This window comes from Seriola dumerili, unplaced genomic scaffold (assembly GCF_002260705.1).
Source record: "Seriola dumerili isolate Sdu_G_001 unplaced genomic scaffold, Sdu_1.0 BDQW01000044.1, whole genome shotgun sequence".
Lineage (NCBI taxonomy): Eukaryota > Metazoa > Chordata > Actinopteri > Carangiformes > Carangidae > Seriola > Seriola dumerili.
Genome location: NW_019174299.1, coordinates 7,713,210 through 7,738,757, shown reverse-complemented (window position 1 = coordinate 7,738,757; position 25,548 = coordinate 7,713,210). Strand labels below are relative to the sequence as shown.

Sequence of the window (25,548 nt, the reverse complement as noted above, 5' to 3'; positions counted from 1 at the left end):
CCGTCAGCAGGCGAACCCTGCGCCACTAACATCCACCCGAGCCGGAGGAGAAGCAGAGGAGGAAAATGCATGATAAAAGAAGTCACAGCTGAGATTCCTCTCAGGTGGATAAACAGATAGGTACATGAAACAAACGCGGGCAGGAAGGGTGAGATGCTGTCAAACCAGGAACCAAACCGGGAAGCGAAAGAGGACAACGCTGTGAGGGCGGATCTCCTGCGAGACTTCAGACCATCTCGGCGCTCCGTGAGGGCGAGACGGGGATAAGGAGAACAAGAAGCGGAGAGGAGGGGGAAAAATGCTCAAAGTTTGGCCGTGTCGTCTGGAAGTGCGACCCTGCAAAGCGACCGTCCCGCAACAGCTGAAGGAAATGAGCATGAATTGAACGAAGAATGCATGTCGTTTGGGATATATCTGTGATTTTACAAGCATATATCATCTGCACGTCATCAGGTAAGGAGACACAAGGAACTGCGACCCTTTAAAATATTAGAACAACGTAGAGATATGAGTGAAATGTTGGAGTGATGCCATTAAATATGAAAAGTACTTAAATATGAAAATCAGCCCACCTGCCAATCAGGTAAATCATTAGCTTTCACTTTTGATGAAGTGTGTGTTGTACAGTAGCTACTTATGTGTCAACAGGCTCTTTGGACAAAGAGACATTCAGTGCATCAGCAAGTGAAGCTACACTGAGATGATTGAATTCATGCCTGAAAACTCACACACCATAACCCGGCATTTTGATCAGCAGCCTCTTGTGCATGCGCATGCACTCACTCACTCACACACACACACACACACACACACACATTCTGATCATAGTAGTAGTAGCCTAAATACACAGTCTGACTCTAACGGCCTCCCACTGTGAATACAAGTAGTCCTCCAGTCTCACTGTCAGTGTGTCAGGGAGCTCATACAGTATGGCCGTGTCAGTGCGTCCATCTAGACAGACACTCAAATCCCTCAGTGGGATTATGGTCAGAATTTCATACTCCTCCCTGCTGAAGCTGTCAGCCTCCACTTCTGCATTGAATGAGAGTGAGAGTTTGGACCGGTGATAGTGATTTTAGCAAACGGACATGCAGACAGCAGCAGGGTTTTTGGCCCCATGATAAGATATCACAATGGGCCCCACCAACCCGTCACCCGCTACCACAGGCCAGGCCAACCCTGCAATAGAAGGCTGACATGCATGCAACATTAATTCATATGCACTTCACTATTTCGATGCAATGCTGATCTATAAGAAATGTGCTTTACAGTTAAAATGTCATTTTATTGGTAAAATTCTTGAATGGAAAATTCTCTTACCATTAATCAATAACTTATAGTATATATAACTTAAATACACATTTAAATCTTCACTCATCATCAAAAAAAATAATAAAATGAGCGGCACATTTTTGAACTGAGTATACATGCCAACTGGAAAATAAGCAAAAATGGGCTGTAAAAATGGAAATGGAAAATGGAGAACAAACTGGAAATGGAAACGAAAAGGCCTGATGGTGGCACTAGAGGAAAGTGAAGCGGTCACAAAATCAAGAGGTTTCTTACACTTGGGGTCTGGATTGTGCACAACTAATTTTATGGAAATCAAGCCATTACTTTGAGGTATATCGTGTTCTTGGTCTGTTCTCAGCCTGTGGGCATCATGTGAGTGGTGATCCAATATCCATAGCCGTGCCGTTTAACATCTATCACTGTATGCATCCATTACACACTATAGGCCATGTTTTATAGCTGTTAAGGAGAGGAGGAAACCTCTGCAAATAATTTGGCTGCAGGTCAAAGAAACAATCAAAGGTTAGCAGCACTCTCAGCTCCCTGCCCTGACGTCCCGTGTCTGCACAACACTGACTTTTTTTTGAAAGTTACATTTTCTGGCATTTTTTGCCTTTATTGCAGTGAGAGAGAGAGAGACAAGAAAGTTATGGAGAGAGAGAGAGAGAGAGAGAGAGGGGCTGAATTGCATCAAAGGGCCTCAGGCCAGATTCGAACCCACAGTTAGGACTAAGCCTCAGAGGTATGTGCACAGTTGAGCCACCAGAGCATCCTGAAACACTGACTTTTAACCCCTTATCATTCCTGTGGAATTAGCCTAAAACTCCTGTCCAATGTATACCCACAGTAAATTAAAAGCTGTTCTTGAACAATTTGGAGCAGAGGCATGGTTTCGGACTCTTCTGAAAGGTAACACTGACTGCAGATGTGAGTTACTTGCCAGAAAACACAATGAGACCACAGCATACCTAGTCCAAGTTCAAATCTGGTAACAATACCACAGAAAAAGAATATTTTACATAGGTTTTTCTGTGAGTATGTCTAGGTGTTTTCCAAAATGGCCATTTGGAGGCTCCAAAAAGGGGCATAAGTCACATACGTAGGATAAAAAGGCTACTAGTCCTGAAAGCTTAAACATATACAGTCATAATGCTGGGCTCTAATGAAAGGTGACACTTAGAGGGATCCTATCCCATATCCAGAGTCACTATCAGCATTACTGACACAGAGTAACTCAAGCACAAACATTATGGTGCTTTTTGTCTGTGTGGATATTAAAAGAGTAAAAATAAGTGGTGAAGGTGGCAAATATAATTTACATAAAACAGAACAAAGCAAACTATTCACATTATTCACTGTTCACATTGAAACTATTTTACAGTTTTGAGAACCTTTGGAGGGGTCTGTCTGTCTGTCTGCCTGTCTGTCCGTCCGTCCGTCCGTCTGTCTGTCTGTCTGCCTGTCTGTCTGTCTGTCCGTCCGTCCGTCCGTCCGTCCGTCCGTCCGTCCGTCTGTCTGTCTGTCTGTCTGTCTTCCCAAGGGCATATCAATAGCATCACTCTTCTACATGTTACTTGACATGAAGAAAAAAATAAACATAGATGAATGAATAAATAATAAATAATGATGTCACATAAACCGTTATCATCAGTGACATCACAGAACACACACACGGCTCCTTGCTTGCAGGTTTGATAGTTTGGCTTGTGCGCAACTTTCTATCTTGTGACTGTAATTATATCTTCTTAACCAGCATAAGTTATGGCTAATGTTTACATGCTAGCTCAAGTCGATGGAAGATGATATTGGTGATCGATGATCATCAGAACGATCACTGACTGCTCACGCCTTTCCCATTAATGTAGTAACTTATTATTTGTAGTATTAAATTAAAGAAATTTTATTCATCTTATCAAATCAAATTCATCTTACTGTCATTACTCAGCTTATCCATGAAAGAGAGAGAGAGAGAGAGAGAGAGAGAGAAAGCGAGAGAGAGAGAGAGAGAGAGAGAGGGGCAAGCGAAACAGGATACACTGGCCTTTTTGGTCACTTCTTCTTCTTCTTCTTTCTCTCTCGTTCATTTGTGTGACCTTTGACTGTGTTTTGTGACTTGAGGTTGAGTTATGTAGCTTGAGAGTGTTGTGTGGCTTGAGAGTAAAAGCTACGAGATGTATCAGCATGAAGAATGGTGTTTACTGAGAAGTTCGGTGGTGAAAGGAGGACGAGGTCCACTTATTAGTTATATTGCTGTAGCACAGCAGTTCGAATCGTCACGCGTCTTAATTCATGTGTAGAATATATTCGGCCGGCAAGTTTATTATTATCGTCTGTGGACTGATATTGACATGGAGGTGCATTTCACATTAAGTGATGTTTAGTTTCATTTTGACGAGGCCTTCACTTCACAGACACACTGGTGGACCTGCTGTGGTGAAAATGAAAATCTGCCAACAACAACATTTGGAGCACAGGAAGTGGAATATGTAAACAAGTCTCACCAGACAACATGAGCACCACTTAAACTGGAACACCAGGAGAGGATGGCAATGTTAGTGAGGACAACAACTCCCATGATCCCACAATACTTCGCTACGTCACCAAATTTTGCCATGATTTTGATTGAGAGGCCCAATAGTGGCAGTTACATACTGTACGCTGAAGGCTTTTCATGATGGAAAAGATGTTGTTCCTCTTCTCATGACTGGCTTCGGTAAGAGTTTGATTTAGAATCTGGCTCCACTGGTAGTGAAAAAAAAAATTAAGGATAAAGAATCCGATTGGTTGAAATTAGCCTGTGATAAACAGATGGTTCATCAGCTGTATTTTTTGAAAGCACCTGCTTTCCAATGAAGCCTTCCCAGATGGTTCTTTGTAATATTGAAAGTTTAAGTGGAGGAATCTCTGTCTGCATTTAGATTTTCTCCATAACAGCTCATCTGATGACTTCACACTCGGCGGGTGTATTGCTGAGGACACAAGGAAGTGCAGTGTTGACTGTGAAGTTTTTTTTTTGGATGAGCAGTTCTTGAGAAAGCTACAAACTTCGCTTTTCTACGTGTTAGTTGACATGAAGATGAAGGCAGATCTGCATTATGAGGGCAGGTTAGCACCTGCACAATTTCCAGTGTTAACTTGACCGCTGCAAGATGGATTAATGTAGGGCAATCGATCAGCTCCTACCAACATGCACTGCACCTGATGTTCTAATCGTTTTTTATTGGCTCTGTCAGTTAGAATCGTCCTAACTTTTCCCTCCCATATGGCGCCTCTGAGCAAGCACCATACAGCCTGATTTCTGTTTGGCATGTTGTTCGTCTGGTGAGCCATCTGTGGGTAAAGTTCGGCACATAGCAGGCAAGCCGCACTCTGCGCTGTCTAAACGTCACTTTTTTTGATGGATCAATGCAGGACAACCTGAGTCACAGTAGTGGTATTGTGCTGACTACACTGGAGCAGCTCTAAATAAAGTGAAACACAAAATCTGAGTTTTAATTAGAATATAACAATGATAAAATCAATATAAAACATAGGTATAACACAGAAACACAAATTACCTTTTAGCGGTCTACCAGGTTAAATGGTTGTATAAAGAATAAAACAGCTCAGGTGATTTAAATGTGGGAGTTTGGTGCTGGCCACGCCTCCTAAAGCGTTTTAACATGAAATGTTTTTTTCTAAACTTTGCAGACCCAGCTCACAGCTTCGCAGGGATTCCCTGCACAGGACTGTCCTTGTTACATTGTTCTGTTCTTTGTTCTTAAGCGATTCGTCTAAATGGATTCAATGGGACGACATCCATTTAGATACTGGACTCCCTTCAGAACATGGATGGTCTAAGACAGCTGGACATGGTGCCCCCCACTCAGCCTAGCTGGCGGTTTGTCCCCGTGGACACTTGTGGTACTGCATCAAAAAAAATTCTAGAGAAATGTCTAGAGACACCCCCGCTGAACATGGCCGATTTCAAGAAGCTATAGCAAAGGCAAACTGCTGCTGCTGGCGCCCACTGTATGTCCACACCACCAGTGTTGCTGCTGTGCCTCGGATAATGGCCATCAATAATAATAATCATCCATCGTTGATGAGCAGTCTGAAAAGTGAAGAGTCGTAACCAGGAGCTGTCATCTGACTTTTGAGGGAGAGAGAGAGAGAGAGAGAGAGAGAGAGAGAAAGAGAGAGAGAGAGAGCCCTTCACCTACGTATTTAACATTTAACAGTCTCTGTTTTATTTCGAAGGTACAATTGAATTTTCCATTTGATAAAAGTTACAAGATGTTAGTGTAGCTGTAGTTCTTCTGTGTCGGTCTTTGAAAGAAATAGACACAGAGATGGACAAAAGGCTGACTACAGTTTGAAAAAGACAAACTGTCTATAATTTAAATCAAACTCATTCAGTTCAAGTAAAGAGATGCAAAATATCTGTCCCCATGTATTATCCTGACGGTACACATTATTTACATCAGGTCAGAAGCTTCCACTCATCTGTCCACGCTGTATAAAGTTTGAGAAATACTGGAAGTAAAGGATTACTGGCAAAACTCATTTTCATATTTCATATTTTCAGCCCCGATGTTACATGAACCAGTGTTTCGACCTGCCTACAATCACAGACGTTTTTCATCTCTCCTGTTAAAACAGTGTCATTACAAACAACTTTTGTGAAACAAAACAATGTATTTCTCCAATACCGGAGAACCCTTACTACCGGATCATGTCCTGTAAAGATTTACAAGCTTACTGAGGTCGTGTCACGCGGTGCTGAAGCTCTCAGAGCAGGGAGTCAGAACGGTCATCTTGACGTGTGATTACCTGGAGATCTTCGTGAAGCTGCTGCGTCGTCTTCAGGCTGTCACTTGACTGAAGCATCAGACCCACCTAGTGATAACTCCCTCCTCTCTTACTCTGTGAGGAGAGTAGGAACACCTCACCATCAGGTTACTCAGAGCAGATTCACAGTCTCTGCTACATTATACTGTTTCATTAGTGGCCTGATCACAGTGTTAATGTCAGTTTACTAGTAAGACATGACTGACCATTTTTCTTTTTTAACTGACTGTCACTAAGAGTCTCTTCCACTATTGATGTGACTTAACAGTTGTGACAGCTGGAGTTTTTTTTTTTTTTGTTTGTTTATTTGCAGTAATTCTAGTGGGAATGATCTATTTTCATGAGCCATATTTTTAGAATTAAATACTTTACCAGACTTTTATTGCATCTTTCAGAAAACTATCCATCTTTTTTGTAAAATGTTTACTCCTGACCATCTGTCTTTGTAGCATGGACAGCAGTGTACCTGCTCTGTCTGGAATCATACATGCTGGTATCATGCTGTGGTGCTGGCACAGGAGTCCTGCTGTGATCTACAAGACAAACTTTAGTTTCACAAGCTGTGGCCTCTTTTTTCAGACAAAAATGCCTGGTGCACATGACATTAACCATTTGCTCCAAGATCAAAAGCCTGCCGATGTTAGACCGCTCTTCTTTCAGATGTTATATTATGTAAGAATCAGTATATGCAGCTGGAGATCAGCAGCAGCGCACCAGACCAACTGAAATAACATCACTTTACCTATTCATGCAGACGTCCTCATGAGCTATGGGCTCGTTCTGAATGCGTGAAAGCATATGCGTTTGTTAAGTTTAAGAAATTCATCTTGGCAACAGTCTGGTCTCTGACTTTTATCGACTGGGAGTCATAGAAAATGACGTGCCCTTGTATAAAAGCTCGAAGAGCCTCCCACAGAGCGCCACTACTAATATTGGGGGTGGGGGGGTGGGGTGGGGGGTGTCATAAAATTTAAACAAATCTATGTATTAATAAAATATTTAAATCATCTATTGAATCTATTATCTCATTTCTCTCTTAAAACAGATGAATGGACAAGTGGCGATGAGTAAATAGATAGAATGGATTAAAAAAATGTTTAATAATTATAAATAAATCCACTGGGACTGAGGAGTGTGTGATGGCGCCAGTGAGTGCTGCGCCAGTCGTACCTGCCGCAGTCATTTATAACAGAAAAAATGAAAAACAAGCAAACATCACCTCAGATTTGTTAAGTTACTTATTCATAAATGTAAATTTGCAAACAAAAAACTCCCTCTTCTTTGCTACTTTATGTAAAACATGAGAGCCGTACTTCAAGACCATTAAATCCTCCACTGATAGGAAGACTGCAAAAAAATGGAAATGGGTGTATTGTGTTTTGTATCTTTATTTACATGTATTCTTTTATTTTGTTCTTTTTTTTTTTTTTAATTCTTCTTTTCTTTTATGTCTTATTACTGTACAGAGAACTCCCCACCCAGCAGTCTTTTAGTCTCAGTGTTGTATTTCATGTACATTCAAGTTGCAGTCAATAAAATAAAATAATAAAAAAGTTCAAGAGGGGCGTCGTTTCCTGCAGTTTGTCCTGCAGTTTGTTTTCTGCACTTGTCAGTCTCACTAACACGACTGTATGTCTGCTTTATATTGTAGGCTGCTTCAGTACATTGATTTGAAGTAAAGACAAGTAAAAAATGGCTCTATTACAGCTGCCTTCATCCAGTTTTGCCCCCAGGGCTCACTGGGTAGAATAACATAGGTATCTCTGTGTATCATTTCTCAGACTCTGCAGATTGGATGCTGGTTTATTGATGAAAGCTACAGTATGTAACTTTTTCTAATGTTTTTTTTTTTGTTGTTGTTGAAATGTGCGACCGAAACATATCTTAATGTGCAGAGGTGCTAGCAAAGGCTCCTGTGAGCCAGACTCAGTGAACTGCAGCAGTGCAGAGACATTTTCCTCCAAAGTTTTTGAGTGAGCCTCAATTCTATTGAATTCAGTTTTATTTATGTGGTGCCAGACCATAACATACGTTATATCAAGGCACTTTACAGAGTGAGGTCAAGACCTTATATAATATTAGAGAGAGAGAAAGCCAATAGTTTGCACCGCGAGCAAGCAGAGTAGAGAGGAAAAACTCCCTTTTAACAGGAAGAACCCTCCAACAGAACCGGAGCAGCTGTCTGCCTCGACTGGTTGGGTTGAGAGAGAGAGAAATGGGGGAGAGGGGGAGAGAGAGAGACCAGGAATCGTTTTATATACTGTTGTATTCAAGCTCTTCACGGTGTATATGTCTGTGGATAATGATGGTGTTTATATGTCTGTGGATAATGATGGTGTTTATATGTCTGTGGATAATTTCTGTCACAGTGACAGTGATGCAGTCACAAACATGAACAGTTGTGTAGTTGAGATCAAAACTAGGGCGTTTGGTCTCAACAACACAACAACCCTCCAAAACAAAGAGAATTTTAAATTCTGTCAACACAACAGTTTTATTAACATATGATCTGTATTTATATTTAAATAAAAACTTCACACAGTAACAAATAAAAGATTAAAAGAAAATAAACTTTAGAAAATGAGTTAAAAGAAGAAAAACAAACAATACTTTTGCATCCATAATCATTTTATATTCAACTGTTCAAGTGTCACAGTTCATCTTTTTCCCCTTGATTTTACATTTAAAGCTAACTCCACCTTGACCAGCTACAACAGTAAAATGCTGCTAATCCAGTGATGCATCAGTATTAACAAGCTAATAAGATAAGGCTGGTGATGTTAGGTAGCTAGCAGGGTTTAAGTTGAATTCAGTGTGGCAGCTGGCTCTTAGTTTACTACCTTATACTTGCCCTGTAGATGATGAAAAAGTTCCTGATGTCTCTTTTATGTGTGCTGCAGTTCAGACAACAGAGGAAAGGGAGTCACCTGAAATACTACATTTTCGCCCCATGTTTGCGGTCTGGACCGGCATTGGTAACTTACCATTGTCAGGACACTGATCCACTCTTGCCCCTTCCATATCTGGCAGTAATTATGATATTTGTACATACTGTGAGCCTCCCCGCCTTTTCAGCCAATCAAATGCTAGCATGCCTCAGTTGTCTTGGAAACAGCCTGTGAGAGGACACATCAGAGTTATCTAATATGACTTCACTCCAAACAGTGCCAACGAGTATATTGGATGGGACTTGTCCCCACCGTCCATATGCAAACCTACACCCCTGGATCAAAATGATACCTCAATGAGAACTTGTGTAATAATCTAATAATGACAACAGAGTAATCATTGGTCAGAGCGTCACCATGTTAACAGGCGTCGCGGCTTGTGTGATCTCAAACCAAGATGCTCTCATGTGTTTACAAGACACCAAACGTACAGTTGCAGTGGTCAAACATTTCATTATATTTCATTTCCTTTTATAACAAAATTACAGGATATTTTCTAACTCAGACCCAGATATTTTATAACTAAGATGAAATATTCTGCCTGAGCTGGGCAAATCAAATCTGTAAAGTTTTCTTCCTGAAGTGTGACTCCACTTTTTCATAATGACTCTGTAGCATACTCGTAGTACTCATCAACTGCAGTATTGCTCATGTTTGGATCATATGACCTGGTTCTTGGTGCAACATAAAACTCTACCATTCAGATCTACCCGTCAGCTCTGTTTTAATTGCGCCGCTGCTGTCAGGCAGGCTGGGTGCAGCTTGCAGGGTCGAGTGGCAGTGGAGCTACAGCACAATCAGTGGCAGCCTGAGGCCAGAAACATACAAGACACACAAGTGTTATGTAATGTGTACTATAGGCGACTGTGCACACCAGTGACGCACCATAGGGATTCCCTCTATATGAACAAACCTCCATTTGACCTACTTTGTTTCATGAAGAGTCATCAACAGACCAATTATAATATAAGATAATTAAAAATTAAAACCGTTTATGAATGCTTTTAACATATCTGTATATGTGTATGTATGTGTGTATGATTTATTAACCTAGCTTGTTTCCTCTTTTTCTCTTTCTTTCTCCCTGTAGCTCAGCCTATTACATCCAAGCTTGATGAGGGTTGGTGGGCGTATAAGGACGTTGTCCAGGAGAGCTTTGTTCCAGGTAATAGACCATCACCCATCTCATACACAGCAGGGTTCATAACCAACAAACATATGGTTAGATATCTGAAAATGCTGAGGCGGGACGGGGCCAGTTTTTTCCTAATTCTGGAAGTGTCGATTATATTTTTTGAGCTGTGGTTTAGAATAAATTCTTCCTGTCTGTGAATCCAGCAAATCCTCAAAATGTGGGTCTGATGGACTGACTGTTTAAAGCTAAGTCTGCCCAGAATTTGAAAAGACTTAGAATAGATCTTTAAAGGATTTTTGTATGAATAATACAATAACTGAATGCCAACTGGGGCATGTGATTTTAACCTGAAGGCACAGTGATTCCTATCATCTAGGATTATTGATTAGAATTCATTCAGCTTAATGCTGCTCGATCAACCTGTGGTTATAAATGACTAGGAGAGGCTAACGGCTGGTGTGAGCCCAGTGGATATCTTCGATCTGTGTGATACAGACTTCTCATGGATTGGGGGAAAAAGGCTAACTAGCTTGTTATCCTGTTAGATGACACACACAGAGCAGTCAACATCCGATCACTAATCTCCACCACCTTTTAAGTCACAATAATGTGACTAGAATTGAATTTAATACTGTTTTCTTCTGTTTTCTTTCCTAAGCACTTCCATTTTCTGTTTTAATGAATGCATTGTTTGTTTGTTTGTTTGTTTACATGATGCAAAATTAGGCAGAATCACTGAGCATGACCCTGATAACAAAGGAGGGTTTTTAGGAAAGTCCAAGGAGAAAATCAGTTTAGTTCACTCCTTTAGGCCATGACATTACAATGAAAATACACAAGTCTTTTGAGATGATAACTGTTAGTTGGGGAATCATGTTGTCTTTAAGGTATTTAAAATGTATCTGCAGAGAAGAGGAGAAAATATCCATATCTTGTTTTGTAGTCCAGTTTTGTAGCCATCACTCCCAGTATGATTCAAGGGACGGCAGTGCCACTTGGTATGAAATATATATATATGGCTGTGGTGCTCAGAGGATAATGCAAATCACTATGGTGATTCCTTTACCTAGATAAATAGATAGATTGATAGATACTTCATTTATCCGCTAGGATAAATTCATGTGTATATTTGCTAATTGTTGATAATAATAAAACAGTTAATAATAAATAAACAATAATAATTAGATTAGTCCACTCCCTTTGGCTGAGGTGTTGTATAGCCTGATGGCAATGGGAACAAAGGATCTCCTGAACCTCTCTGTTCTGCAGCGCAGTGAGATGAGATGTTTGCTGCAGCTGTAGCTGGCCTCCATCTTACATTGCATGCGTCTCTCCACAACAGTCCTGAGTGAGTCCAGACTCCTGCCAAGCACAGACCCAGCCTTTTTGAGTAGCATGTCCAGTCTCTTGTGTTCATGTCGTCTGACAACGACGTCTGACGACGACATGAACACAAGGAGATGTCAAAGAAGACGTCATACAACGTCATACAACGTCATACGATGTCATAAGACGTCATAAGACGTCATAGGACGTCATAGGACGTCATGTTATCTTAACTGCCTCCATGAGCTGTGTGCTGGAGCCACTGCTGCTGCTCCAGCATCTGGTAAACGATTCAAATCTGCTGCCAAAGTGTGGGAACTAACTTGCTGTTGTTTTCAGAACACCTGTCCCTTTCATCTTTGCCTAATATCCTCTGCACCTCCCCTACAACTTCATGCATCAGACCAGTGTTTACTGGTTGGTGGCTACTGACTGTTTTGTCATATTGTTGTTGCTGTTGGGTGAGACCAATGGAGCAATGGCCAATGTGATAACAGATAAGCATGTCCTAGAGGCTTCTGTGCTACAGCTGTGGAAACAGGAAACTCAGTGTACTCCATTGTGTCCATCTACGGTTCACCTGGGATCTCCACACATAATCTCGCATAGCCAGACCTCAGCGCTGGAGAATGGTCTGGCTGCTATTGGTGAGGAAATTCTCTGGTTGGTTTGCATTTCTTTAAACCAATCACAATCATTTTGGGTGGTGCTGAGCCCATGGATACAGCAACGGTGCCCCTACAAAATAGTTTGCACATTTATCTGTACTGTTGTACATATGTACATATCTCATTAGTTACTGAGCTTCCTTTGTTTTCTCCATCATCCAGCATTTGTACCTGCTGCTTCATCACATATTTGTATATATTATAATTTATGTATATTACAATTCACGCTATCAGATTGTTCAGCACAGTGGAAATTAAAATGGAGAAGCTTTTTGCTGGTTGGTATCTTCTTTAGGACTTCAGCATTCCAGGTAGTTACAAACATTTATAACTGTTAAAGGGAGTCTTATTGTAAAGTGTAAAACACATTTATTTATCAGTTAGTATAAGGCTCATTTTACCAGTTATAAATGGTAGTAACTCATTAGTAAGATTAATGAGTAATAAGCATTAACTTGATCTTGCCAAATAGTAATCCTGCAACAATGTATATAAACTGTTATAAAGTGTTTATAATTGTTTATTTATGATTTATTAACAACCGAATTAATAACATAATTACAAACCATTTATAAATCCTTTATAAGGGTATTTGTTACTCATTTAGTCATTTATGTGTTCACATGCACATGATAATTATCGTGCCCACACTATGTTTCTTGCAGAGTTGCAGCAAATCTGCCCAAATTAACTGCACAAATGCAATAGAGACACTTTGACTGGTCAAAGGAATCACATAGGTGGAATTTACAACATTAAAGATGGCTGCATTACAGTTAATGGAGCAAGTTCCAGGGCGGCTGTGGCTCAGGAGGCTAGGCTGGTCATCCACTAGTCGGAAGGTTGGTAGTTTGGTTGGAGTGTCAAAGTGTCCTTGGGCAAGATACTGAACCTCAAATTGCCCCTGATGGCGACTCCATCAGTATATGGGTGTGATGTATGTATGTGTGACCGAATGGGTGAATGCAGCAGGTATTGTAAAGTACTTTGAGTGATTTCTAAGACTAGAAAAGCACTATATACAGTAAGTGCAGTCCATTTACCATTCTGGTATTGTGTGTGCTGGTTTACTGACATGGTCTTACTGCGCCCCTTAATGCACATGAGCAGTGTAAGCTCAGCAGCAGACTGAACAACTGCTGCCACCTTTTCTGCTGTGATTGTAACCATAAAGGAATAGTTCAAGGTTTTGGGAAATAATCTTTTTTTTTTTTTCTTTGCAAAGAATTAGTACTGTAAATATGAATCTGCAGCCAGTAGCAGGTTAGCTTAGCTTAGCATACAGACTGGAAACAGGGAGAAACATCTAGCCTGGCCCTGTGTGATGCTTAATGTTCACAGGATCTGGCTGTGTAGCAGCTTTACCTACTTTTTTTTTACATAAAAGCAGTTTGTGACATATCAAGACACTTTCTGGACATACATTATCTCCTCTCCTTCTCAGTGAATGAGCTCTGATGTGGCTGTGGACTGACCGTGTTCAGTGGGTGGGGCAGAGCAGCAGCACGTTCAGTCGACCAATCACCAGCCAGACAGAGACATGAATAAGATGACCAATCACTGATCCCCATTGTATATGACTTTACTTTACTATCTAAGTTTGATTCTGTTTTCAAAATAGACAAACTTAACAATAATGAATTTATTCCAGTGCTCTATTCACACAGTCTGTGCAACAGTCTGCATAAAATATTTTTTTTAGTATTAGAGTGTTAGATTTAGCTAATGATGTAGTTGCAAAGTATGTTTAGATTAAAAAAAATTATCTTGTATGTATGTATTTGCAGGCTGTACTGAGAATAGTTGGCAACACTGCTTCTGAGATTGCAAATCGTCCATTGGTTGTTTAAGGGGGAGGAAGGCGCATTTTGAGACATTACTGTGGAGTTTGTCAGCCCTCAGGGGCCCCCAAACAGCCTGGGGCCCCAAGCAGTTGCCTGCCTTGCCTGTTCACAAGCTGGGCCTCTGTATTTAACTTGTATTAATTACTGTGCTATCTCAAGCCTTCTTTTATATGGTGTTGTGTGGTGTAAATAAAGTTGCCTATATCCACATTAAAGCTGTCAAAACTTGCGAATGCATATTTTTCTCAGGCCCAACATCCTCACTATGCTTGAGTTTTTCCCCTCCTCAAAAGACAGTAGACTCACCAATAAGGGCCAGGGACCATGTGGTAGTACAGTAGTAGTCTATCACAGTTGTTGTCACTAACCTGTTATTTATATTGATTTTGTCAAACATTGTCGTGACCATAAAATATTGATGTGATCAGCACTGCAGTGCAGCAGTCTCAGAGTGACTGATTGCCATGTCGTATTCATGAGCTCCAATCAAATCACTGCTTTAGACTTGTTTTGTTCACTGACAACAAACAGAGAAATCTGTAACTGAGAACAACTTAACTCACGAGTTTCGCTTTATCACAACACAGTTTAGGGGATCATCAGAGAGCAGCAGAGATTGATGGATCTTTAATGGGGCGACACTCAGCAGAGCAACTGGGGAAAATCACGGGGATGAAAAGAAAAAGATGCATTAAAATTGTTTCTCTCCCTCTCTTGCTCTTCCCTTTCTTTCTCTGTCATGCTCTTCCTCTCTTGCTAATTGTTTACAAGAAAAAATGTCCTGTATAGGCCAATATAACATGAAATGCATCACTAAATTTCCAATTAACATGGAAACAAGACTATGTCAAAACCTGGTATATGGCTGGACCACCTATGGTCAAATCCTGATTTTATAGCTGCAGTGTCATCTCACAAAATCACCAAACACATAAATTAAAGACAAAGACTAAGCTGTGATTTCAGCTGTATTTACTGTACCATGAGCACTCAGAAAAAGTTAGAAGAGACTGACTATCTTTCTTATTTAGTCTCTTTCTCAGCTCACAGCCTCTGTCTGGGATCCACAATAGTTTAGTCTTTATTTAATTCAACTCCAGAACAAAACAGACTTTTATTAATGTCTAACTCCCTCTGTTTGATATGTATCTATGTATATGTAATTATTTTAGTACGAAGCTCTGTTTTCAGTCGCTCCCATTTGCCGTGTTAAAGTTACTGCATTACATGTTAATACAAACTCAACATTTCCTGTAACCGTTTGAATTAAAAGCCTTCTATAGTGCTTCAGTGGACAGAAACCCCTTTATTTCTTAACAGGGCTTTTATTTCTGTGCTGCATCAGGAGTTTTGTCTTATTTTCAGGTTGCTGGTGTTTCTGTTGTTTACATGCTATTCAGGTCTGCTAGTTACTTTAGCAGTTAGCAATGACCTCTCTCTCTCCCTCCCTCTCTCCTGCTCTCTCTGCTCGGTCTGTCTTATGTTTAGTTATTACTCTGCCTCCTTTAGTAATAATTATACATGCAATGAAAGTAGTTTATTTGCTGTAATGGTGGCGAGGCTCAGTGTATTGGAAGCTCACCTCCTCTTCCCTGCAGTTTTCCCATAGTCTTCCCTCCAGGATTATATCCAGTCTGTTTGGAAAAAAAGTCTCTAAATCTGGAGACTATGTGCTAAATTGGCAACACTGCAGGCCGTAAACACCCCCTGATAGAACCTGTCAGAAACAAGAAACTTCAACTCAGACATGAGGCACTCGACTGACCAACGATGGAAATATGATCAGTCAGTCAGTCCGTCAGTCAGTCAGTCAGTCAGTCAGTGACATTCCAGATTATAGGCCTGGCCCTGCTGTAGAGGTCCAACCAGAAAGAGTTGTGTATGATGTAATGGACATTGCCACAGTAGCCTTAAGAGGTTACACATTTATGGAGGTCTGCAGCAGATGAAATCGTTAAGTATCAGTGGCCCCTGGTCAACAGTGTCACATCTGTTGGTCCTACAGTTTTATTCATTTTAATTTTTTTAGTAGTAAACAGAAACATTTTATCAGTTGCTCTCATCTCTTTCACTCTTTGTTTATCACTGTTGGTATGCTATCCACTCTTCCTCCTCTCCCTCTGTCGTTTCTCTTCTCACCTCTCTGTCTTTCTTTGCTTCAGGCTGTAATGAGCGTCTGGTTCATCCTTTAGTTGTACAGTTCTTATGTATATTTGATCACATCTGTGTCTGGTTGTCTCCCTGTCTCCTTTTATCTTCTCCCTCCTCTTGCCTTTATTCTCTCACATCTCCTCTGCCCTTTCAGCCCCTCTCCTCCTCGGTTCCTTCTTTTCCCCAACTGTTCATCGCTGGTCCACTTTTCCACTGCCTCTTCTCTCGTTTTTCCTCTCCTCATCTCATCCACAGCCACCCATCCTTCTCCCGCCTGGAGATGTTGCTCTCAGTCATTTGAATTTGATCACGACTTGAGGTCCATTCAGAGCCTCAGAGGAAATCTCGACTGAGCGCTGTGGTGATGGAGAGATGGCTCTGATGATAGCACTTCCCCCATCACCATTTACTTGGACATGTGAGAAACAGTCAGTAAAAGGATGATTGATGGATGTTGTTGGTCACGCTAACCTAAAATGTCACGGCAACAGAAAACCTCATGTCCTTGCTTCCAGGTTACTGTGAACAAATCTCAAAGAAAGAGATCAAATAAACCAAACAGAAGCTTGGTGCCTGTAGATGAGGTTTACACCAGGGCAAGGACAATTTGAACAAGAACTTTTTCTATGTATAACAAGAAACTGAGCAGACTTGCCACAGTGGCCTGAATACAATATATTATTATAGTAAAGTATCAGTACTGGAAAACAGGTCACACATTTTTTTTGGAACAATCTTTATTGAGGAAATTACAAGAAAGGAAACATTTTACACCATACATTTTCTTACCTGTTTCTTTTTTAATTCACCAACCCCCCATGGTGTATGGTTACATATATAGAATGTGCATGTATAAAAAGAGGTGTCAAAACCATGTGTTATGCTTCGTACCTTCCCAATGGTGGATCCTTACTTCATGTATGTATCACTTACAGTGAGAAATATTTGCTTCCAGAATCTAACCACATTGGGGCATTCCCAATACATACGCATAAATGACCCCAGGGAGTTATCACACCGGAGACAGATGGATGATCTTCATAGAGTGATGCCTTCTGGGGGTTAGGTACATCCTATCAACAAATTTATAAAGTATTAATTGATCGTCTGGATTCCAACACCATCTTCCAGCAAATATCCTCATCACCACCAAAAAACAGGTCACACAATTAATAACCATTTAATAAATGCGATAGCAGAGGAGTTCAATATTATCTTTTTAATGCCAGCTCTAATGTAGCTTAATTTATTATCAAGCCTAGAATTAAAGCTACATTAATATGTGAGTGTGAGGCAGTGAGGTGAGCGTGAGAACATCGTAAGACAAAGGGTGAAATCCAACATAGCAGCAGTCTGTCGTTAGACTAACCAAACTACCAAACTTGATCAAACTACTGTACAGACTCTCTGAAACAGCGACCAAACAAACTGAACCATCATTTTTCCTTGATTATACCAGCAAAACTCTGGATGACTTAGAGCACTTCCTTGACAACTACTTTTACAGAGTGGTCCACTGAACCAGATGGCAGAACACTGAGGTCAGTGTGTTTGAGTCAATAAGCAATTAACTGGCAATAAACAATAAAGTCCATCAACCAGTCAAGAGTGTGAATTCTTGAGTTATGGCCAAAAACATGATTTGTGAAGTCACACTGACCTTGCCCTTTAACCTTTGACCACCAAAATCTAATCAGTTCATTTTTGAGTAAATGTTTGTGCCAAATTTGAAGGTATTCCCTTGAGGCGTTCCTGAGATATTGCATTCACAAAACCAAAAACATACATTGTGAGGTAACAGTCACCTTTGACCTTTGACCACCAAATTCTAATCGGTTCCTGTTTGAGATCAAGTAAAAACTGTACCAAATTTGAGGAAATTCCCTCAAAGCATGACTGAGATATTGTGTTCACAAGCATGGGATAGACAGACTTACAGACATATGGACGGACAACCCTGAAAACATAATGCCTCCGACCATCACTGTCACTAGTGTGGAGGCATAAAAACAAGGATCTATCCAATTATCTATCTATCTACCCTTCTATTAGCATCTATCTATCCATCTATCTTTTCTATCCATTGTTTCATATGGCGATCTGTCTGCCTTCCTAAGTCACGGTCTATCTGTCTACCTATCGACATCACCTGTTAATATACGTAGGGGTATGTATGTGTATGTGTGAATGGATGGGTGAAGGCACATATATATGAATTATGTATGTGTATATATAAGTATGTATGTATGTGGCTGTATGTATAAACATCTGCAACTGCTTCAGAGATATGTATATACGTATTTACGGTGTAGGTGTATATGTATGTATTTTACATATATATATATATATATATACAGTATACTGTATATGTGAGGTGAGCATCTGAGTGTGTATGTGTATGCATGTATGAGCCAGGTATGTATATTTATGCTTGCATTTTCATTTCACTTCATTTGATTAATTGATGGCTTGTTCATTTATTTACATCTTCTAGTAGATCACAATATCACCAAACAGAAGGCATTGTTAGAACAGAATAGAACACCCAGTTGGCCCCACAATAAAACACAATGTTCTCTGCATGGTTTTGTTTTGTGCTCAATGTTCTCACATGGTGTTTAAGACCTTTGTCTCTGTTTTTCTTGTTGCTATTTTTTTTTCTTCTGCCCTGCACTTTAGTGTCATGTCTTTCCTGTTCTGTATGTTGTATGTGTGCATTTCATGGAGGTAGGGAAGTTTGCATGGAGCATGCCATGACATTGGCACTGAATATAACATCCGGAAATATAAGAGGAATCAGCTCCACTGCAAAAAGTGTTGAGCCATCTATACAAACTGAACCCTGACATCTGTCTATTAGATGAAAACGAGTCTCAGAAACTCAAGGCCAGATGAACTGGCCAGACCACTCAACTTATGACTCCAAAAAACTTTGTGCATCTATTCTGAAAAAAAACAAACACTCCACACCTTCATAAATAAACTAACTGATCCATAAGGATGTTTTAATATCATCAATGATAACATTAAGAAAGACAGTATAACAATAGTTCAATCTATGGGCCCAAGCACTGAGTCCCCACTTTCTTTCTATAACTCTTTTCAGAATTAGCCAACTTTCCTAATCTCCATTTTATTCTCGGAGGTGATTTTAAGTCTGTATTAAATCCAAATCTTGATCACTCGTCTATTTCAACCTCCCATAAGCCTTTCCACTCCTCAACTACGATTAAACAATACATGTCAGAGTGTGAATGGATATCTGGAGACGACACAATCCAGACAAAAGAGAATATTATTATTACTCCTCATACCAAAATACTACGACATCAGCTATTTTCGGCTCAACAACAGTCTCACGTAGAGCAATAGAATCCAACATCCACAGTATTATTATTACTTCAGACCACCAGCCTCAAATTAAATAACAGGAATTCATCCACATCCCCACCTAGATGGTGCTTTAATATCACACCCCTAAAAGACCCAGTTTTATCAAGTATTTTGAAAGAGAATGGGCATCCTTTACAGAAACCAACAGCACCCCTAATATAACTAGAAGTAGAAGCACTCTCTGAGATACAGCAAAAGCAGGTCTAAGAGGTAGAATAAAAGCATATTCCACTGACAAACAAAAGAAGAAACTATAAGAGAACATTTTCTACAGCAAGAGGTGAAGAGACTGGATGCCCCGGCCTCTCAAACGCCTACAGACATAGACATATCACCAAAGAATTATTCAAAACCAAACATGAGTCGTCTTCTTACCAGTGTTTAGAAAACTGGTATACTTCTGGCTAATCAAAGTGAAACCACAAACTGAAAGATCAAACATACATCTAGGAATATCTCCTCCCAAAGATCAACACAACCCATGCAGAGAATTTGGATAAATCACTCTCTTAGATGAACAGAGGAAAGCACTGCTATTCATGCCCAACAACAAGGCCCCAGGTTTAGATGGATACCCAGTAGAATTATAGACATCTCTCTTCCTTATATTTTTTAACATTATCTCCTAAATTCTGCATAGTTTTATAATTCAATTAATATAATTTATGAATAGTGCCTTGATTACTTATCCCTAAACCAAAGACGCTACACACTGCTCCAACTACCGTACATAAACTAATACTGAAACACTGATGTATAAATTATAAGCAAATAAACTAATCTCATCACCTGTGCACCTGGATCAGTTTCATCAAAGGAAAACTATTCAACGTAATTAATCTATCTGAAAGCAAAACAGATGCAAAGATTAAACAATCTGCCATTGATTGAATTCTAGATACAGTAAAGGAGTTTATATAAGGCTGCCCTTGTCTCATTAAACCAATTCACACCATCATTAAATCAGTCTATATGCTGATGACATCTTGTTATATCTCCCAAATCCCCCAATCTCCCTCCCAGTAGTCCACAATCTGATTAACAGATTTGCTAAGGTATCTGGCTTCTCCATTACTGGTCAAAGTCTGAGACTTTATAACCCTATAACCACACAACATTAAATACCTCAGAATGCATGTCTCCACAAATCCAAATGATATATTCAAACTCTATTTTACCCAATTATGACATAGTATCAAAGAAGACCTGGATGGGCAAAATCCCACTCTCTTTAACTGGCTGCAGTTCTACCAGCAAAATGAAAATTCTTCCAAAAATGAACTCTATTTTATCTTTTATCTCAATGTCCTGAATAGTGCATGGAAGGTAGCCTACATTGTGTCCACATCACACTGGTGAAATTAATAAACACATATATTCCTTCCCATTTCAGTCTTCCATCTACAGTAGGTTGCGGTATTTCTTACCCCAAAATGGAGCATATGAATAACAAAGACAAAGACCTGCCCAGTGCTGGTCAATGGTTGTGTGGCATTAACCTTTTGTGAGCAATCATGTTGAATGCCAATAAAGCCAATCCCACAAATTATTATTTCTTCCTCATCCTGTTATCTGACAACAGAAAAAGAAAGAAAAAGAAAGAAGAAAAAAAAATATGTAAATGAGAACAAAATTGTGAATGTATTAAAATACAGTTTTACTGTGTTAATTTTAAGTCATTTGACAAAAATATACACAGGCAGGGGACACAGCTACACTGGCAAGAACAGTAGCAGATCATAACCAGCATCCATGATTGAATTGGTTATTGTGGACTTTTAATCAGAGATACTATGTAGCAGCATAATGGGATTTGTAGGGTCCAGAATCTTTGAAGCTTCACCCACAATAAGGATTTGAAGTTTGGATATCTCAGATTCTGCTGCTTCAATTTCAATTATTTGACCTTGGAATCAAGGATGACTCTATGAAAGTGCAATACTTTGATGTATGTACCAACACATCTGGCCTTGATATGAAGTCTTTGACATATTATTATTCAACTATATCTAAAGAACACCAGGAAGGGAAATGACCTGTAAAGGATTTAGTGCACACTAGATCCTATAAAGGACATTTTCCTTTTACAAGAACTCATATTGTAGATATCATGGCTGTCTGTTGTTCAGTGGCCATGCAGTTTTTGAATGTTGCAAACTGCACTGGAAAGATTCTACAATTTAGACATTTCTTGGCTTCAAACTGGCGAGACTGGATTCTGTATTCCCTTCAAAGTTTGAGTTTCTTAGCTTTCTTGGCTCGGCGCAGCAGATTTTTTAAACTGTCAAACTCTTATTCAGAGTTTTCGCCAGAGCACAAGTTGTCTGCCCAGCGTTGTTAGAGGCAACAAAGTTTGTGTTGCTTTTGTGATGGTGCCAGCCTCTGAGAAGGATGTCAAGATACAGCAAAAAGATCTGTTTTATGCTTCACATATGTGGTGTGTGGGAGAGAAAGGAGGACCTGTTTAACAATAATTGATGTGCATTGTCCCTTCTGTCAATTCTGCAGTCCCTCTCAGTCTCAAGCCTCAGTCTGACTTGTGAGGGTTTCTTTCAACCTCAACCTTTCAACTTTTACATTGTACATGTATAAGAGAGAGCAAGATACTTACAGGAAGAAGGAGGACAGGAGAGAGAAGAAGGAAAGTAGTAATTTTATAGTTTATTTTCAAATCCTCCACAATGGTAAGAGGTTGAGACAGTTGCTGTCCCTCCCAGATGTTGGCCAAGCAGAAGAAAGTGGGCTTTTAGGGAGTGGGCCCTAAAAGAGCCTGGAGCTAATATTGCCTGTTTCAGTCAGAGTCTCAACTAAGGGGCTGCAGTTTGAGATAGATAATGAATAATTTAACAGACAATCATGCTCTAGTGGAGTAAGAATAAAAATAGAAAAATATAGAGCTGGAAATGAGCATAATAGGTCCTCTTTAATGTAACTGTGGTGAGATGACAATAAAGCTCCCTGTATCCTTGTACATATTACTAGAAACAAAAATTGTCAAAACTCATGGTGATGCAAACACAAAAGTCAAAAGTTCACTAAAGTCAACAGGATATCTAGGGACCATTAATGTCTGCACAAAATGCCATGGTGATCCAATAGTTGTTGAGATATTTCAGTCTGTACCAAAGGGGTGAACAGACCAACACTGCCGTCCCCAGAGCCAGCTAAAAACTGTCCTTTTCAATTATTAAAGCCTCTATACGAAGAATGAGAAAATTCCTGACTTTGGTGCCCCAGAGGGAGGCAACACGGTCAACAGGGCCTTACGCTGCTTTTAAAAACTCCCTCATCAAGGAGAAACTGTACTGTAACACAATCAGGACCTAAACTAGACTGAATGTTTGCAGTAATGAAGCAGCTAAAGAATTAAACTATCTTAAAAGTTCTACTTTGGTTCTTATATCTCTGTCATATGACACAGCAGTAAAATCAGATTTACATATCAGCAGAATCTAATAAAACATGTTAAGCTGCAATCGTTTCATTACATTTCATTATTTGGTAATGTTAAACTAATACATAAATGCATAAATGAAAAATGAGGCCAACACTGAAGTGCCAAAAACTGCAGCTCCTCTAATGACCACTAGAGTCTGGCTCCAACAGTGAGTCAATCCCCATTGACTCCCATGTTAAAATGTCCATAATAAACATGTTTACAGCCTGGTACAAAAAACAGTTTTGGGCTCTATAGCTAATTTCCTCCTTCGTGACAACTGTTTATATAACTCACCTGTTTACATTTGATTAAGACTTAATGTTATGTATAATTGAGGGTGTGGTTAGCAAGTGTATGCTTGCCATAAACTGGCATGCACCTCTTTGCCCATCTTTGGACTATTCGGGAGTTAGGCAGAGTCAGGCACTGCCAAGATGGCGACGGCAGAGCACATAGACATATATACGTAGACGTTGTCCACTGGATTGTACGACAACATCACTGCCATATTGAACCTGGCATGACGAGCCTGTTAAATGCAAGTAAACAGAGGAGAATTAGAAAACACTGAAAAATGTAAATGTTATAGAGCTTTTTATCCAGAAAAGCTGCAGCTCCTCCATTTATACCTATTTGTCTACAAGGCAGTCTTGCCCAGTCCAAAAAGGCGGCAACATTGACTCATCACAGCAATGGGCTGAAGCGGCTGAAGTAGCCAATGTGGCATCTATGTATATATGTCTATGGCGGAGCAGCCCCCTCAAAAAGGCTACGTCCATCTTTATGCACAGTCTGTGGTAAATAGCCAGGCTCAGAATCAGGGGTGCAGGTGTCTCTTACTGAGCTCTTCATCCACAGAACTCAAAACTGATCATGATGGAGCTCATTTAAAACTTGTTTGTGTCTGTGTATTTCAAAGGCCCATATAGGGAGAGGCTTGGTAAATTAGCTATTAAGGCTGTGGTATGTAGCATTGATTGGACCTAATTTGGGTTAATGCTGATGTTTTAATGTGCTCTGCATCGGTATATGCTCCAAGCTGGAAGGAAGAAAAGTGAAATCTGAGTGTGTCTCTCCTCTGTCCCTGTTACAGAGGAGGATGCTGGGGGATGGCTGATAGCCCACTTGAGAAAAAGGAAAAGCAGGGAAAAAAAAGACAAAACAGACTGCATCACCCCTGGTGTGTTCATGGAGGAGAGACCAACTTATAGTGGAGTTTGTGTTTGTGTATTGTGAAGATGGGGGCGTGTGTCTGTACAGGATGTAATGTCGCTGTTGTTGTTTAGTGTGTGTAAGTGGTTATTTCTGTGTCTGTGTGTTCTGGGTATATTATATCACAGCTCAGGGTTGTTATTTGGGTGTGCTGCAGAGAGAGTAAGTAGGACACCAAGTCAGTGATCTGAGGAGCCTCTGCCTCGCTCTATCTCTCTCTTTCTCTCTCTCTCTTGCACACACACACACACACGCATACATATTGTTATTATCCATATATATTTTTCCCTTTGTCTTTCTCATGCACTTTGCCAATTTATGTCCTCCTCACTCTTTCTTCTTAATATCTCTTTCTGTCAGTGCCTCTGTCTTTCTCTCTCACACGTACTTAACATGCAGACACACACCCTGGCAGAGACTCACAGGGCCACAGGAGAGAATAGAAAGAGGAAAGAAGAAGAAGAAGAAATGAAGAGAAGTAGTGAGATCTGGAGGAGGAGGAGGAGGAGAAGGGGGAAACTACATTACTCCCACGCAGTAGAGGAGGTATGAGCAATTTTAGATGGGACGGGAGGAGGGAGACAGAAATATGAAAGGGAGAGAAAGAGAGAGACATATGAGAGATAGAGAGAGGATCAAAAGTGTCAGAGTCACCAGATAACACAACAAAAACAAAAATACCTTACTTATTAGAGCGAGAAATCACATGCACAAAGCAAAATGTTATCTGGCCCTAAAAAGACAGAGGCACTGTACCAGAGCACAGCGACTGATGTTAAACACCAAATTACAGACTGAGTGCAAACAGACTACAGGAACAGGAAGATATGAGAAAACATGGCTGCCAAAAGAGGGGCGAGTATTCCAACAGCGTGGAGGAACGAGTGTAGAGACCTAGAGAGCTACACTGATTGAAATCCTCCCGGCAACCAAAATTCACAAATAAATATTTAAATGAGAGTTCAAATAATGAGAGATTACAAATTGTTCTGTGGTAAATAAAAGAGAGTTGTGTTCTGTGCCTGCCGCCGCAGACGTCCAGCCTCACCCAGGATTTAAAAACACGCCGATGAAAAAGAGGTAGTCCACTTAACTCTAAACACTAGAAAGAGCAGCATCCAGTTTGTCGTTGATTACATGTCTGAGAATGCCACTGACCACTAGGTCCTGGTCCTGTCAGGTCCCTTAACTGCAACCTGAAGGTGGCTGTTCTGGTGGCCAGGTGGATGAGGCCACGTCTCCCTATTCTCTGGATAAAAACAATACACTCAGACCTCAGAAAATGTGAGGCCAGGTGAGGCTACAAGAA

At 40.2% G+C, this 25,548-nt stretch overlaps 1 protein-coding gene across 1 annotated transcript in view; it reads left to right on the top strand.

Moving 5' to 3' along the window:
- The first annotated feature begins 344 nt into the window (after positions 1 to 344).
- Positions 345 to 25,548, top strand: part of LOC111217662 (carbonic anhydrase-related protein 10-like) — a 112,544-nt gene continuing 87,340 nt past the window's right edge. The window contains exons 1-2 of the mRNA XM_022739626.1: positions 345 to 453; positions 10,162 to 10,236. Coding sequence (XP_022595347.1) covers positions 393 to 453; positions 10,162 to 10,236 — 136 coding nt within the window. The 5' untranslated portion in view covers positions 345 to 392. The remainder of the gene's footprint in view (positions 454 to 10,161; positions 10,237 to 25,548) is intronic.